At 44.7% G+C, this 14,280-nt stretch overlaps 1 protein-coding gene across 6 annotated transcripts; it reads right to left on the bottom strand.

Moving 5' to 3' along the window:
• Nucleotides 1–258: 258 nt before the first annotated feature.
• Nucleotides 259–13,221, bottom strand: LOC147636294 (PTI1-like tyrosine-protein kinase At3g15890). Of its 6 annotated transcripts, none has more exons than XM_086801739.1 (5): nt 13,036–13,221; nt 12,305–12,720; nt 2,055–2,196; nt 1,443–1,705; nt 259–1,312 (listed from the first exon to the last, which is right to left on the bottom strand). In XM_086801739.1, exons 2-5 carry the CDS (start codon nt 12,346–12,348, stop codon nt 685–687), a joined length of 1,077 nt encoding a protein of 358 aa, XP_086657865.1. In that variant the 5' UTR covers nt 12,349–12,720; nt 13,036–13,221; the 3' UTR covers nt 259–684. The 6 variants fall into 6 exon arrangements, with proteins under 6 accessions (XP_086657865.1, XP_086657866.1, XP_086657868.1 ...); XM_086801740.1 differs by having other exon boundaries at nt 12,305–12,671; XM_086801742.1 differs by having other exon boundaries at nt 2,151–2,196; nt 12,305–13,221.
• Between the last annotated feature and the right edge of the window lie 1,059 nt (nt 13,222–14,280).

Below are 14,280 nucleotides of genomic sequence, written 5' to 3'. Positions count from 1 at the left end.
GGACCACCCACATCTCATCTTTCAGCCAATATTTTTTAGTGCTCATAGTAAATTAGCATTCCACTCTCTTTCCAAAGCACCTCCTCTCAAATCTCTAAACAAAATTGTATTGCAATTTCTCAAATCATACCCTCCATGTTTATTTCATTTATCAAACACCACCATCCAGACAAACGTCATCACATTTTGTCTTCGCATAACAATACCATCATGGTAGAGTCGTGCCCAACAGGATTTTCCTTAACAGCGATGTAGAAATTTTAAGGGGTTTTTCTAAATATTGAATATTCTGAAAATATCTGCAAGATTCCCCTCCGAGTTGGAGATCCTTACAATGATAGCTTGCCACTTGAAAAAGATTGATTCAGTTATAGCCCTCATTTCTGAAGGAATAGTTCAAGTTTGCCATGCAAAATGAGACTCTCTCAGCATGTGCACACGTGTGCGCGCACGCGCACAAGTGCGTGCATGCTTGCTTGCACACAAGCATTGCCATAACTAGCATGGTGAACTTTTTATGCAGGATGATGCAAAAATAAAAGATGGCTCACAAAAAAGCTAGGATATTTTTCCCTTGTCAACTTTCAGCCTCTGTGTGAACTAAAATATGGCTTCTCCGACATGCAAAAACTTCACTCAAAACACAACTGTAAAACTGCCTCTCACTGCAGATTGACCTTGCAATCACTGCTTCCATCCATGATCACTAGCATTGGATAATAGAGCAGAATCACCATCTTCTGCAAGTTGCTCATCTTCATCATTGTTAGCAGCTTCTAGTGTCAAGGTATTCTTCTTTTCCATAAGCACCAACTCACCCTTATCTTCTCCTTTTAAGTACTTAACCACCTCTAGCATAGTGGGTCTTCCTCCTGGTTCATTTTGAGCACACATAGTGGCTGCACGTACCACTCTCCGTAACTCAGGTTCATTATAAATGCCTTTTAGCCTTGGGTCAACCATCTCTTTCAGCATTCCCTGTGATAGCAATGGTGTTGCCCATTCAACAATAGTGCGTTTTTTACCTGTCAAAAGCTTCTCTAGTGGCTTTTTACCGCTAACAAGCTCTAGAAGCAAGATACCAAAACTATACACATCACAACTCTCGGAGACTTTTCCCCATAGAGCATATTCTGGAGCGAGGTATCCCAATGTTCCTTTGACTCGGGTTGTCACATGGGACACACCTTCCGGGATGAGCTTTGCAAAACCAAAATCAGCCACCTGCGCCTCAAAATCTGAATCCAATAGGACGTTACTTGCTTTCACGTCCCTATGGATGATATGGGGAGTGGCATGATGATGTAGGTATCTGAACAGGGAAAAGCCAAGCGTGGAGTTAATATTGAAAGCAAAAAATAACTAGCTGGTTCAAAAGATGCTCCAAAAAAGTTTGAAGCAATTTGACATCGAGTGTGGTGACATTAAGTGTGGAGGCATACGCTAGGCCCTCTGCAGAGCCAATGGCGATTCTCATCCTTCTTTGCCAACTCAAGTGATCATTTTCTGCGTATTGCCCATGTAAGTGAGACAGAAGGCTCAAATTCGGCATATAATTATAGATAATGAGACGATCTTGCCCTTCTGCACAGTAGCCACGCAAGCTCAGCAGGTTCTTGTGTCGAACTCGTCCAAGTATCTCTACTTCCACGGCAAACTCCATCTCAGCTTTAGAGCTCAGCACTTTCAATCTTTTGACAGCAATCTGCATTAAAGGTGGGAAAAGAAGGTAGATTCTATCATCAAATTCACTTTGGATGAAAATTTCTTAGTAAAACTTTGACTTCTCATCGAGCATAGGATATATATTAGCACACTTGAATATATTAAAATAGACTAAAGGTCTTTACAGTTATCGCCCGGCCCATCCGACAGAGGCAGGGGAAGATCTCCCAACCATGAAGGATGGTGGGTGGCAAGATCTCCCCTTTTAAGCACGGGAAATGTCTGTAAAACCCCGAAGTGCCCAGAATACCCCCAAAGAGTAGGTTGACTTGCCAACACGGACTAAGGGTGTGAACAATGGAAAGGTAAATGCAACATTTATCTCTTACTTGTGAGCCGTCTGGAAGCTGACCCCAGTAAACGCTTCCAAAACTACCCTCACCCAGTTTGTTAGCATTACTGAAACTATTCGTGGCTGCGAGTACCTCTTTCAATGAGAACAGACGCCAATTCTGCTTATCTGAGTCATCACTGCAAGGGACCAGATGAGAATAAGCTCAACACAGATGCCGATCTTAGCCTTCTCATTGTTCCAAAATATGCTACATGACTTTAAAGGAAAGACAAAAGGAAGAAAAGAAATTACAAAAAGGAAGCATAATACAGCCAGCATGTACGTGGTCACAGCACAAGAAGAAGGAGATAAAGCAAAAAGTAGAGATGTCTACAGCTAGTGGGGTCCTTAATTAGCCCAATGAAAGGGCATAGGCTGGCAGCACATTGAGATCCGTTACCGTAAGGGAGCAACTAATCGGGTTGCTGATGCCCTTAGTAGGATCCTCGAGGTTAATTATAATCTTTTCTCAGATTGTTAAACAAGGCCATCCAATCTATTCTTGTGAACTTTGGATCCTTGTTTGAGAGGATCCTCCCCCTGCAGATCGGCCAGAGTAGCAGCCCCCAAATTTCTCAAGCATTCTGCTCTACCAAATTTTTGGAATGGTGGTACCCCCTTGTGATACTCAGGGGTGTCAGTCTCTTGTAAAAAAATAGTGATGCACCTGCACTGTGACAATCAGGATTAGTAGCTTATGTTAAGGATGGGCTGCACAGCAAAAAGAGGCAGCATTCACGGCACCAAACAGGGTTGGGCACCAATCGGCCAGGTTAAACAGATCTGCAAGCAGACAGAGAGAATTGGATAGGTCATCACTTGGTGTTTTTTGCATTAGTCGCCTTTTCAATAGCTTAACCGTCATAGTTGAGAACAATATTTTGAAGCATTTTCTGTTACATACGTTGCAGAAGCATGATCTTGATTAATGCTAAGCAACAAAGATTAACGCTGATCCTGCTATTTAGCAAACACACAGAAGACAAGACGTAGCCCTAATCTACTATATATTCCAAAACATGAATATGTACAAGTTACAACAGTTCTTGGATCTAGACTTAGATCCGGTTCATGCATCCTAACCTACTGTGCTTACAAAGGAACTTCCTAAATCCACAGCTTGGTCGTGCTATCTAGATGTTAGCCCCTCTCTCAATACCGTGTTGGGTGGCCCACAGGGCAAGGTTCATAGGCTGGCCCCCAAGGGCTGGCCTAGAGCCTTAGTCTCTTTGCTAGACATGCTCCTAAATGCCATTTATGCTAGGGTACCCTATATGCTTGAATGTTCTCCAAGTGGGTTAAGTGACAGACGCTGACACCTATGGCTTGAGTAGCTCGTGCTTGACATGTCTCTGGACTAGGGCTCACAATGGGGTTATGGTGTATGACAAATATCCCTAAAAAGGTACGACTTCTGTACAAGTATAGCACTAATGATGAGCCAGTGTGTCACACGACACCTCAGTGCACTTCATGGACACATTGTTGTGCTTCTTTATAATAGGAAAGAGACCAAAGCTTCAGAAAGATAGCTTGGGACAGAGCTTGCCCACTTGCTTTAACTGTTGCTTCATGATGTGGAGAAATACCCAATCTCCCTTCTTGTAGTTGACATCTGTCTAGACTTGTTGGCTTGCCTGATGTATGCTTCCTCTGCTTTGGTTAGGTGCTCCTTCACGGACTCAATAATCTCTGAGAATGTCTATGTGGTCTTGTTGGCCTCCAATTATGGGGGTGACACCATCCTCGTAAGAAGAGACTGCTGAAAATAAAAAATGCTAATATTCGGGTCTTGCTTAACACGTGTGGTGCATCTGCTGGCGGACTATTGTCCCATGTTGCAAATACTGGCCAATTGGCTGCTGTTGCTGATGCAGGGCTGCCGACTCGCTCTTTAGCCCCTCTGAATACCTGCTGTGTGGCCCATGGTGACCCACAAGGCAAGGTTCATAGGCTGGCCCCCAAGGGCTGGCCTAGAGCCTTAATCTCTTTGCTAGACATGCTCCTAAATGCCATTTATGCTAGGGTAACCTATATGCTTGAATGTTCTCCAAGTGGGTAAGTGAAAGACTTTGACACGTACAGCATGGAATACATATATATATGTATGTATGTATGTACATACATATATATATAAGATCCCACCCTAAAAATTGAGAAAATATTTGCATTAATTTAGCAACAGGCAAACACAAAAAGGAAAGCACTAGAAAACGTTATGCAAAGAATACAAAAACTAGTCTATAAAAACGAGAGAGAAAGGAGGGGGGAGGGGGGGCGGGGGGGGGGGGGGGGGGGGGGGGGGAGAGAGAGAGAGAGAGAGAGAGAGGGAGAGGAGAGAGAGATTATATCGACGTCTACACAAAAGACCCAAACAATCTATGAGACCAAAAAATGTTACACTTGATCTATGAGTAAATTGTACGTCAACATGAGAGAGAGAGAGAGAGAGAGAGAGAGAGAGAGAGAGAACGCCCCTTAGTGAGCCAAGAAACACTTATGTTCTCATCATAGTTGCCAAGTGTTTCATGAAACATGTTTCATAAAAGTTTCAAGAACATTTCATACATTCCCTTTTGTATGTGAAGGCTACACGTCCCAAAAAAACGCCAATTTTGGCCCTTAAACATTTAGCAAACCCTATAGAAGTATAGAGGAGCACCACAAAATGCATCATTTAGCACTCTTTACACATGTTACAACCTCAAACATTAACAAACCGCACCCAAATATGAATTGCTATGATGCCAAAATTAAATCAAATCAGCCAAAACTGAGGCTACCAACCTCGCAAACAGGGTGCACAAGGCCCAAGAGGACCTTTGTGGAAGTTTCTGTACAAAAATAAACACAACCAGATAATTGCAGCTGGTGGTGCTATGCAAACCAAGATGCAAGCATGATGGGTCATTATCAAATGACGCCCCCACTAAACATTACCAAAAAAAAACCGGCGAAAAAATTCAGCATGAAACGTTTGAAATGTTTCCTACTTTCCAGTAAGTATGAAATGTGCCTCATCGAAACTAGGGTTCTCATTAGCACCCAAGCATAAGTTGTTCACTAGGTTTTGAAAGAGTCCAACACTTTGGTGGACCCAATGTTTACTAAGAAGTAAAATCAAAGAGTCAAAGATAGAAGTAAATAAATAAGATTTTAAAGAGGGGGAAGAAGGTGGGGGAGGGGGGAGGGGGTGCAGAGAGAGAGAGAGAGAGAGAAAGAAAGAAAGAAAGCTGTATTAACGTCTACTAGAGGCCGAACTCGACCTATGAGACAAATCCATGTACAACTATCAATGTCTTCTGGATGTCCAAAAAAAAAAAGGGACAAAATGAACATGAAATAAACTATGAAAGTACTGAGCTAGTGGGGGGGTGTGATGGATGGAGCACTACTGCTAGAGGCTCAGTATGCAACCTATATGCGCAGGGTATACAAGAATGCAATGCACATCTGTCTAGCTCCAACCAGTACCATAATGGGGGTGTAATATGTGATACATAGGCGATGGCGAGGCAAAAATACCTTGGAGCATGATCTCCGGGTGTGAGTGTAAGTGAGCTAGCCGCTCCTGGATATGGTGCTGATGTCGAGCCCGTATCTCTATGATCTCCCTCTGATGTAGTCTGGGAGTCTGGGAGCCTGGTGCTCTCGGTCTCCATCTGGCTCCGAGGTCCGCAGCGCGCTGAAGTGTAACCCCCTCCTGTGTCAGGGTAGGCACTGGCATAGATCTCTAGAAGAAATCAGTGAGCTGGAGCTGGAGCTGTCGCCCACCTCTCCATGTGGTATGAGTCCGTAGCAGTCTCTCTGTGGCGCTGTCTCTAGCAAGAACTGGCCAAATCTGAGCTGGTCTGCGGACTCCATGATCTGGCGGAGTGAGGGATGTCCATTGAAGATGGTGGTGTATCTCTCTCTAATGACACTATATGCTCTGCATTTGCATACATAATGTTCCTCACTCTCAACCTCGTCCTGGCATAGTCTGCATATCCTCTCTGCTCTAGGGATCCGTGCTGCCCTACCTGCCTCAATCTCAAGCTAGTGTGATGACACTCTGAGCTGGCCAATCACCACTTGGGCTCTGTGAGGCATGTACACATCCATGTATCCAAGTCTCTGTATGAATCCATCCGCTAAGATACGCATAAACTGATCTCTGTAGTATAGCATCTTCGGCGGTAGAGGCTGACTGGGTGTAATTGAAACCGATCCCGTCAAGTGGGAAAGACTCCGTTGGACACCCACACGCGTAATAGCACAACTTAATACCACAATTTGAAATGGACAACTTAATTACAACTTGAAATTGAAATGAAATGAAATAAGATAAATGGACACCAGCACTGGGGCCGGAACGGGCCGACCCCCCCCCCCCCCCTCAATATATGATATATTTATTGGGAGTATTTAACAAATACAATGCTCCGTGGGTTCCAAGTACCAGATGATGTCCATGTACAAATGAATACAATACCAAACAAAAGGCTCGAAGTAGATATTCGAAGCAGAACGACCACTAGCGTGGTCCAGTCTCTACGGTCCTGTGCTTTCACTGGACTCCGCGGAGAGCGCCCCACTGGTGTTCCAAGACCACGCACAAACAGGCGCTCTCGTACTAACGCCTGGCTCTCCCGATCTCAACACCTTTGGACCGAGGTTCTCCAATAGCTTGGACTACCCGGCACCGAACGGGTGTTGCCGTGGAGAGAGTCCCTTATCAGATTTATCACAAAACTTTACTTAAATCTGAAAATTCACTTACTTGTGGATGGTAGTCGGAAGACCAAAATTCATGGTGTCAGTACGCAGTTACTTGAGAGAAACACCATGATGCAGCAGCATGTCGAAAGGAGTAGCTGCCTGAAGAAAGGTATGGCCTCCTGGCTGCAGAAGCACAACTACCAACAGGAGGTACAGCAGCTACGCATGAAAAGTTCAGTCGCCTGAGGGAGAAGAAGCAAGAGCTGTTTTTGTACTGGGTACAGCCATCGCCTGCAGGAGAGCAGGTGGTGTAGGCGCCTGTAGTAACAGGTGCAGCCTGTATGGACAAAGGTGAAACAGCCGCTTGCAGGGCAGGAGCAGCAGCCGCCTCTCCTCCTGTGTTGCTGTAGTCGCCTGGTTGCAGTACACAGCCGCCTGGCTGTAGCCTGAAGAGAAGATGGCGTGGAGGAGCAGCCGACTATAGAAGAGCAGATACGTAGCCTTCAGGTGGTGGCAGCCGCCTGCTGAGTAGGCAGAGCAGCCTGCAGGAAAACAGGCGCAGCCACCTGTATGTGAGGAAGTGCAGCCGCTGTGCAGGGGAGGAGACGCCTGGTTGCAGCCTGTTTTGGCCGCCTGCAGAAGATCACGCAGCCTGCTGGGAAACAGGTGCAGCCGCCTGCTGCAAGTACAGTCGCCTGTATGGGAAGTAGAGCAGCCGCTGTGCAGGGGAGGGAACCACCTGTTGGAGATGAAAAAGGGCAGCCTGCTGGTGAAAACGCGCAGAGGATGAACGCCGGCTGATCTCTTTTACGAAGATGGTGGAAAACGATTGCTGATTCTCCACGATGGAGGTGGTGGCTTCCTTTTTGTAAGGTTTGGAGAGGGAGTTGCACTATTGTGATTTGGCTGGCTACCCACGTTTGCATGTGGGCGGCCAGTTCCATGGTGGGTTGGGTAGGTGACCATGCACCCACCCCCACACACACTCAAGTCAAGTGTGGCTCCCCACCTTGGCCCCTAAGTGGGTGCCCACTTTTAAGTGAGTGTGAACATATAACCTTATAAAACAAAAGGTTAGAAAATAAACTATTAAACTAACATGTGCAATATACTTACCACCTGTTCACATGCACCAAAACTCGTCAGAAGACAGAGCAAACTTCATGACTCACTGGCAGGCGTCCCCGCTCAGTAAGTAACACGTCAAGCAGGCAAACACAAAAATACAAGTAATGCGAAAACAGTTTCAAACATGCAGAACATGAGTGCATGTGCAAATAGTATCATGGACATATCTCCCGTTCATGGAACAAGTACAAAATATCTGTCGGCACAAAAATGGCACGACGTAAAACATAAATCCTGGTCTTCCTATGGAGTGACAGTCCCATAGGTAAGACACAGTTCCAGGCACAAGCCTCCCTATGGAGTGACACTCCCATAGGTGAGACACGGCACGAATACTGGTTCTTCCATGGCGTGACAATCCCATGGGTCGAACACAGTCCAGGTCATACACGGGTGGCACCAGTCTGGCTCCCGTCCATACGACACCTTCCTGCTAACACACGGGTGGCACCAGTCTGGCTCCCATCCATGTCAGCAAAATACTGGCCTCTTCACATGAGACACCGGCCTGGCCTCAAGTGAACGAGACACAAAAACTGGAGATGGACCAAAGTCGGCCAATTGGTGACAGTAATCCAAGTCTCTTGAGTGTATCGCTGCCATAAATCCTGCCGAAGGACTCTGTTCCTCTCACTGTGAGAGAGCTGGATGTGTGGTGCATGTATATCATACTGGAAAGGTGGCAGGTGATCTATGTCAAGACCATGCTGAGTGAGCCACTTTATCATCTGTGAATACCATGATCTCCTATCTCCACTCTCTGCGAGCTGCCTGGACGTCTCAAAAGCTCTATGTGAGAGTCGATCTGATGGCATCTCTGATCCTCTGTATGAAGCAAATCGTCTGGAAGAGGGCCTCTACTAGCATAGGAGGTGCAGCAAACTTCGTCCGGACAATGTCATGTGGGACGGAGGGTTTGCTGCGGATCATTCGTGAGAGCATGAAAATCTGAGGCCTCTCCATCTCAAACCATGTGGAGGTGGCGAGCCCAAGTGCCCATACTGCTACAACATACATCAAAGCAGGGGTGACTAGTGTGTCAAACAACCACCCCTTCGTGCGGGGCTCCTGGAAGTGTGCCGGGTGACACTGTCTCTCCAGCATGGCCAGAGCTGCATACCCTCATGTGAGTCTATCCCTGGCTGCCTGTGCCATAGTAAATCTTCCTGGCAGAGTCGTAAATGTAATCCCCAGGTACACATATGAGTCTACCGCCTCTACCTATCCTCCTGCTGGTGTGAAGATGGCCTGTCGCGTCGAACCGGCCTTGAGGTGTGGAAAATCATGGCCTTGGTTTTCCCAAGGTTCACTGTAAGCCCCCTCTGTGTGCAGAAGTCATGGAGTGCATGGAGATGGTGCTGTAGTCCCATCCGCGACTCAGAGACCAAAATAATATCATCTGCATATAGCATAATGTGGACTGTGGTACCTGAGATGTCTACCCCGTCCCCACCACCATGACCAATGAAGTCAGCCACCTCATCGATGTATAGCCCAAATAGTGTAGGAGGGAGTGGGCATCCTTGCTTCACACCTATGGTGCTAGCAATAACATCAGATAGCCCCCCGGGGCATCGTATGCACCCGAAGACATGCTCATATAAAGCATAGATGCCCCAAACCATCTCTGATGGGATCCCCAATGACTATAGGCGCTGGAAGAGTCTCTCGTGGCACCGTGTCAAATGCTTTGCGGAAATCCACAAAGCAGTAATGTGTGAATCTCGATCCTCCATAGCCGATGTCCCATAGGCCGTCTGGCACTAATCGATGGCCTTGCCATCGATGATGACACGGCCATCACGATAGAATGCTCTCTTGCCCTCTTTCCGGGCCTATAGGACTCTCGGCATGCATGTTTTCCTATGTTCTATCTGCATCCTTGTAAGGTCGTGATCCAAATAAATGGGATCTCCCTGTAATCCTCGTAGAATCACCCTCTTCCTCATGAAGGTGACCCTCTCCGTCTCTCTTGCAAACTGTAGGATGAGGGCTCGCTTGCATGTTGAGTCTTTCCTGGCTCTCCATGCTTTGGTGAAGGGGAGAGGGTCCTCTTCCCTGTAGCCGAGCTTCATGCATAGAAGCTGTCCATCTTTCTCGGGAGTGGAGTCGGGTGTCTCGGCTATACCTGTGACTCGAATGTTGAGGCGGCGGGCATGCCTCATCTTCTCCTCCTCAATGGTGGTGTGAATGATTTGGTGTTCTTCCCTTTGAGTCTCCTCCCTCACTTCTTTACGGATGTTCTTCTTCACCACCTCAACCCATCCTGACTGCTTGGCTTCGAGTTTTCCCTCCATGTCCTTTGTGATCTCCTTGGAGATCTCTTCTTTGATGGCCGTGAGAGTGTTGTCATTGATCTCCCCTTCTTCCTTCTCGGTGTTCTTGACGGCTACCAGTTCCACTTTCAATGCACTCACCTCCTCCTTGAGTGCCATGTTCTCTTGTTCAAGGTCCGTGACCCGTGCTTCTAGGGCCATGATGTGCCGGTGTAGTTTGTTCTCCACCTCATTGAGGTTGGAATCGGATGTCTTCTTGTTCTCCTTGATTAGTGCCTTCATTGCCGTCTCGAGGGCCTCAAGCTTCTCTTGGAGACTCGGAGCCATTCCTCGAGATTACTCTGAGAGAGAGAGAGAGAGAGAGACTAATGGAGCAAGCAAGAAAAAAGCTATGTAAAACATAAAATGCAACGTGCACATATGTATAGATGTGAAAAACTCATTATTGCAAACATACAACCGGAAAATTCTAACAAGCTCCCGACATTGTCTGTAAATCTTCTTTTCTAAAGTCCTAAACATTCCGGAATCCGAATTTTGAAATCCAAAAAACATAATGACTATTATTTAATAGCACATCAAACCTTGTTCATGATCGTCCTACAATTGTAGGCCTTGCCAAGAAGTAAAAGAATCGAATACAACTGAGTGATTAAAATATTTTTACTTGTGCGAAGATGAGAAAATCTATTAGATTAAGATGTGATTAGTCCATATTTAGCCTTATAAAAAATATTCAAGGTAATGCAAGGCAGCTTACCATGTCTATATAAGCATACTCGGTATTGAGACATTTGTCATAAATACCGACTATGAAATCTATACCAGATTGAGATATTTTAAGATCCAAGAACAAACAACAATCTTCACTAAATATAAGAACAAGCTCACAAGTTTCACGAGTTAAATTCTACCACTAAAAGAGTCGTGACCTTTGTATATGAATTAATGGAAATCTTGAATGTCAACGACAAATAAGTTATATATAGTGTCACACTTGATATAGTTTATGAAGAATGATAAGTGTCACGACTCAAGAGGTAATTAAACGTTCTCTAAATTTAAATTCAAATGTTAAAAGATAGAAGTTTGCAAGGAACACAACACAATTAGTACCCATAGGGATTCCGATTATTTGCTGAAACAAAGACTCCCCAAAGGACATGAATAGGCTATCTAGTAAGAAATCCACCCACCAAGTGACAACTCCAGGTCTACAACCTTCATAAATCTCCTTCTTTTTGAGTCTACATCATCCTTTTTGGTCTTGAGCCAAGAAACGTCAAAATATAATGCTGATTTTATAACGTGTGAATCTCTCTCTCTCTCTCTCACTCTCTCCACCCACCAGCTCCAGCTCCAGATCCAGAACGATTTCTCCTAAGAATTTCCAAAAGGGGTGTCACCACACCCTTAAGGCAAACTCTCTACAAGTGAAAAACACAACTAAATGCATCATCAAAATGACAAAATACCTACAGTATGAGAACCAGATCGCAAGGGTGAAAGCAGAAACAAGCACATGAATCATAGATACGGAAAACCACTGGAACACTTGGTTTTTATCCCATTTCAGCCCTTTGGGGGGCCCAGGCCCCAAAGGTCTGGTCCCATTTCAGCCCTTTTGGGGGGCCCAAAGCTCTGGAGTCTGAACACATTTCAGCTGATCCCCCTGCTGTTTCAGCTGTTTCCCCTGCAGATCCTACAATTTCAGGCTGACATTAGCTTCTGTTTGTTCTTTCTTCTCACCAATCTCCTTTCTCCAAGTCTCCCTTCGCTTACTCTTCTATATTCTTACATCTCCATGTGTTTTTCCTCTTCCCCTCCCCCTTACTTTCCATGTGATGAGCATTCACAAACACATAAAATTTAGGTCCTACAGCCCAATGCTGCAGACAATGCTTTCTTCAAACCTGCTTATCTGGCCAGAAGGTTTGAACATGATAGCGGAGTGGTGCAATCTGATCCTTTTTTGCCTTTGCTAATTAACTACAGAAAGGGATGGAATATAAACCTAAGGTGAATTGTAAAATCATATATACACAACCCACAAACCCTTGAATGCACATGTCAGTGATATGAAGGAGCAAAACCAAGGTACATTTATCGCTTATGAAATGGGGAAGGAAGTGGTACCTACTTGACTTCAGCTCCCGAACAACACCATTTGGCGAAAAAGGCCATTGAATTTGTGCCTAGAGCCAACTTCTGTGTTGAACCAAACAAGCTTTTTGCACTTGGTTTGCTTTTCTCCCTATGCTTTTTGATAGAACGCTTCAAGGGGATGGGGGAAGATATGTGATGCCTCAACCCGATATGCCACTCACGACGCTCCTCTGCGGATGTCTTTAGATCAAAGTTGTTCACAAAATCTGACAAATTTTCTCAAGGGATTTCCAAGAGCATGTTATATACCCAAATGGCAAGTTCAATGTCCTGTACAGGCCCTGTCACACCTACCTTCCGGGTTATATTTGTTGCTCAAAGACACAGTCCACCCATATGCGCTGGAATGTAATGGGCCCAGAAACACATTGGATGCAATCTGTAAGACAACTAGTAGGGTTGCAAAACAAGCGCAGATATGCATGTAAGTATGTGATGAATGCATAGCAGATAAGAGCATAATCCAAGAATAAGTGCTGCACAAGGATGCATATATGTTTGTGATGCATGCATGCCATACAATAGGGGTATGAACCATGATGTATTACAAAGCATTTGTGTATGTACATTTTCAGGTAAATTACAGATTAACAAAAATTACTTTAGATGATAGGAGTAGAGAAAGGATCTAATTATTATTTCTGCTTTGTATTTTAGGTAAGACAGGCGAGCTACTATCGAAAAGATCATGGCCGGCCGAAGTACCGTGTGGTGTGGTGTGGTGTACATGTGAGCAGAGCATCCATGGAGGGACGGCAGGCAGAGAATCTCCACCGTATACAGTGGGCCATTTGTCTTCTGGCAACGAGCAGGGCTGCTTGGCACACGCCATGGCGCCTCTATCTATTTAAAATTTAGTCATATCAAGCTCTCTTATGAGCCTGCCTTGAAAATTGCAACTTCAAAAAATGCTTTTTAAAATTAAAAAAGGTTCCAAATTTAAAGTTTTTTTATCTACAACCTACCAAATTTTATTGTTTTTAAGACTCCAATCATAATTTTTAAAGGTGATTAGTAAGATTTTAAAAGTATGTTCACATCAACTCACATTACTTCAAATCTCATAAGCTTCTTGAAGGTTTAGGAAATAGACAATGGAATATTTACATGCTAAACACTAACTTTAAAAGCCCTTGTGGGTTTTCTATGCACACATGAATACATAATATGGGACCAAAATATTTCTTTCCTATTAATTAATTAGTTGGTAGAGAGGAACCTTACGAGTTGGGTTTTTAAAAAAAATTCCTAAGGTCTAACATGTTCGGCCTCTAGCACATTAATTTTTTAAAATTTTTTACTTAGGCTTGGAGCTTCTGGAGGCTTCGAGCTTCTCGAGTCTTCCGAGAAGGTTATAAAAACTATGTGGTTGAAGCCCCGGCCCGCAAGAGAATGGAGGGCTGGCAGGCGGCCCGCCGCGAGAGAGTCGAACCTCTATTTAAGCCTTCGGCTAAGGTTTAAACCTTAAACCTTAGGTTTCATTAATAAGGCACCCAAACGTTTTGTTTGGTAGAATTAATCAACTAATCCATATGCGTCAAGGTTTTACTTATTTTTTCTTTCGTTTTCTAAGGTATAAAGTTCTTTTTTTTTTAGAAACAAAGCAAGAGAAATCTTTCTAGTTTTGTTATTGGACACATAGCTTTGCCGTGCTTTCCAACGTTTGCACTCATGCAGGTCTTCTCTCTCTATGGATGGGACATAAATGTCTCTCTCTCTCTCTCTCTCTCTTTATATATATATATATATAATGAGGGCATGTAGGTTTTCCTCTCTATTTCTATGTCTACAAATGGGACATGGGGCGAGAGCTAAGTGGGTCCTTGCAGGTAGCAAGGAGGAGTGTGAGATGCATAAACAAGTGATCAAGGGCTATGCGGCAAACAATACAAAGAAGGTAGATGAGGGTGTGGGTGTAGCAGAAGGCTAGTCTGCATAAGAAATTAGTGG

Source organism: Cibotium barometz, chromosome 8, assembly GCF_041138505.1.
Source record: "Cibotium barometz isolate CiBa-2024 chromosome 8, ASM4113850v1, whole genome shotgun sequence".
Taxonomy (NCBI): domain Eukaryota; kingdom Viridiplantae; phylum Streptophyta; class Polypodiopsida; order Cyatheales; family Cibotiaceae; genus Cibotium; species Cibotium barometz.
This window is presented reverse-complemented; position numbering and strand designations above follow the sequence as displayed.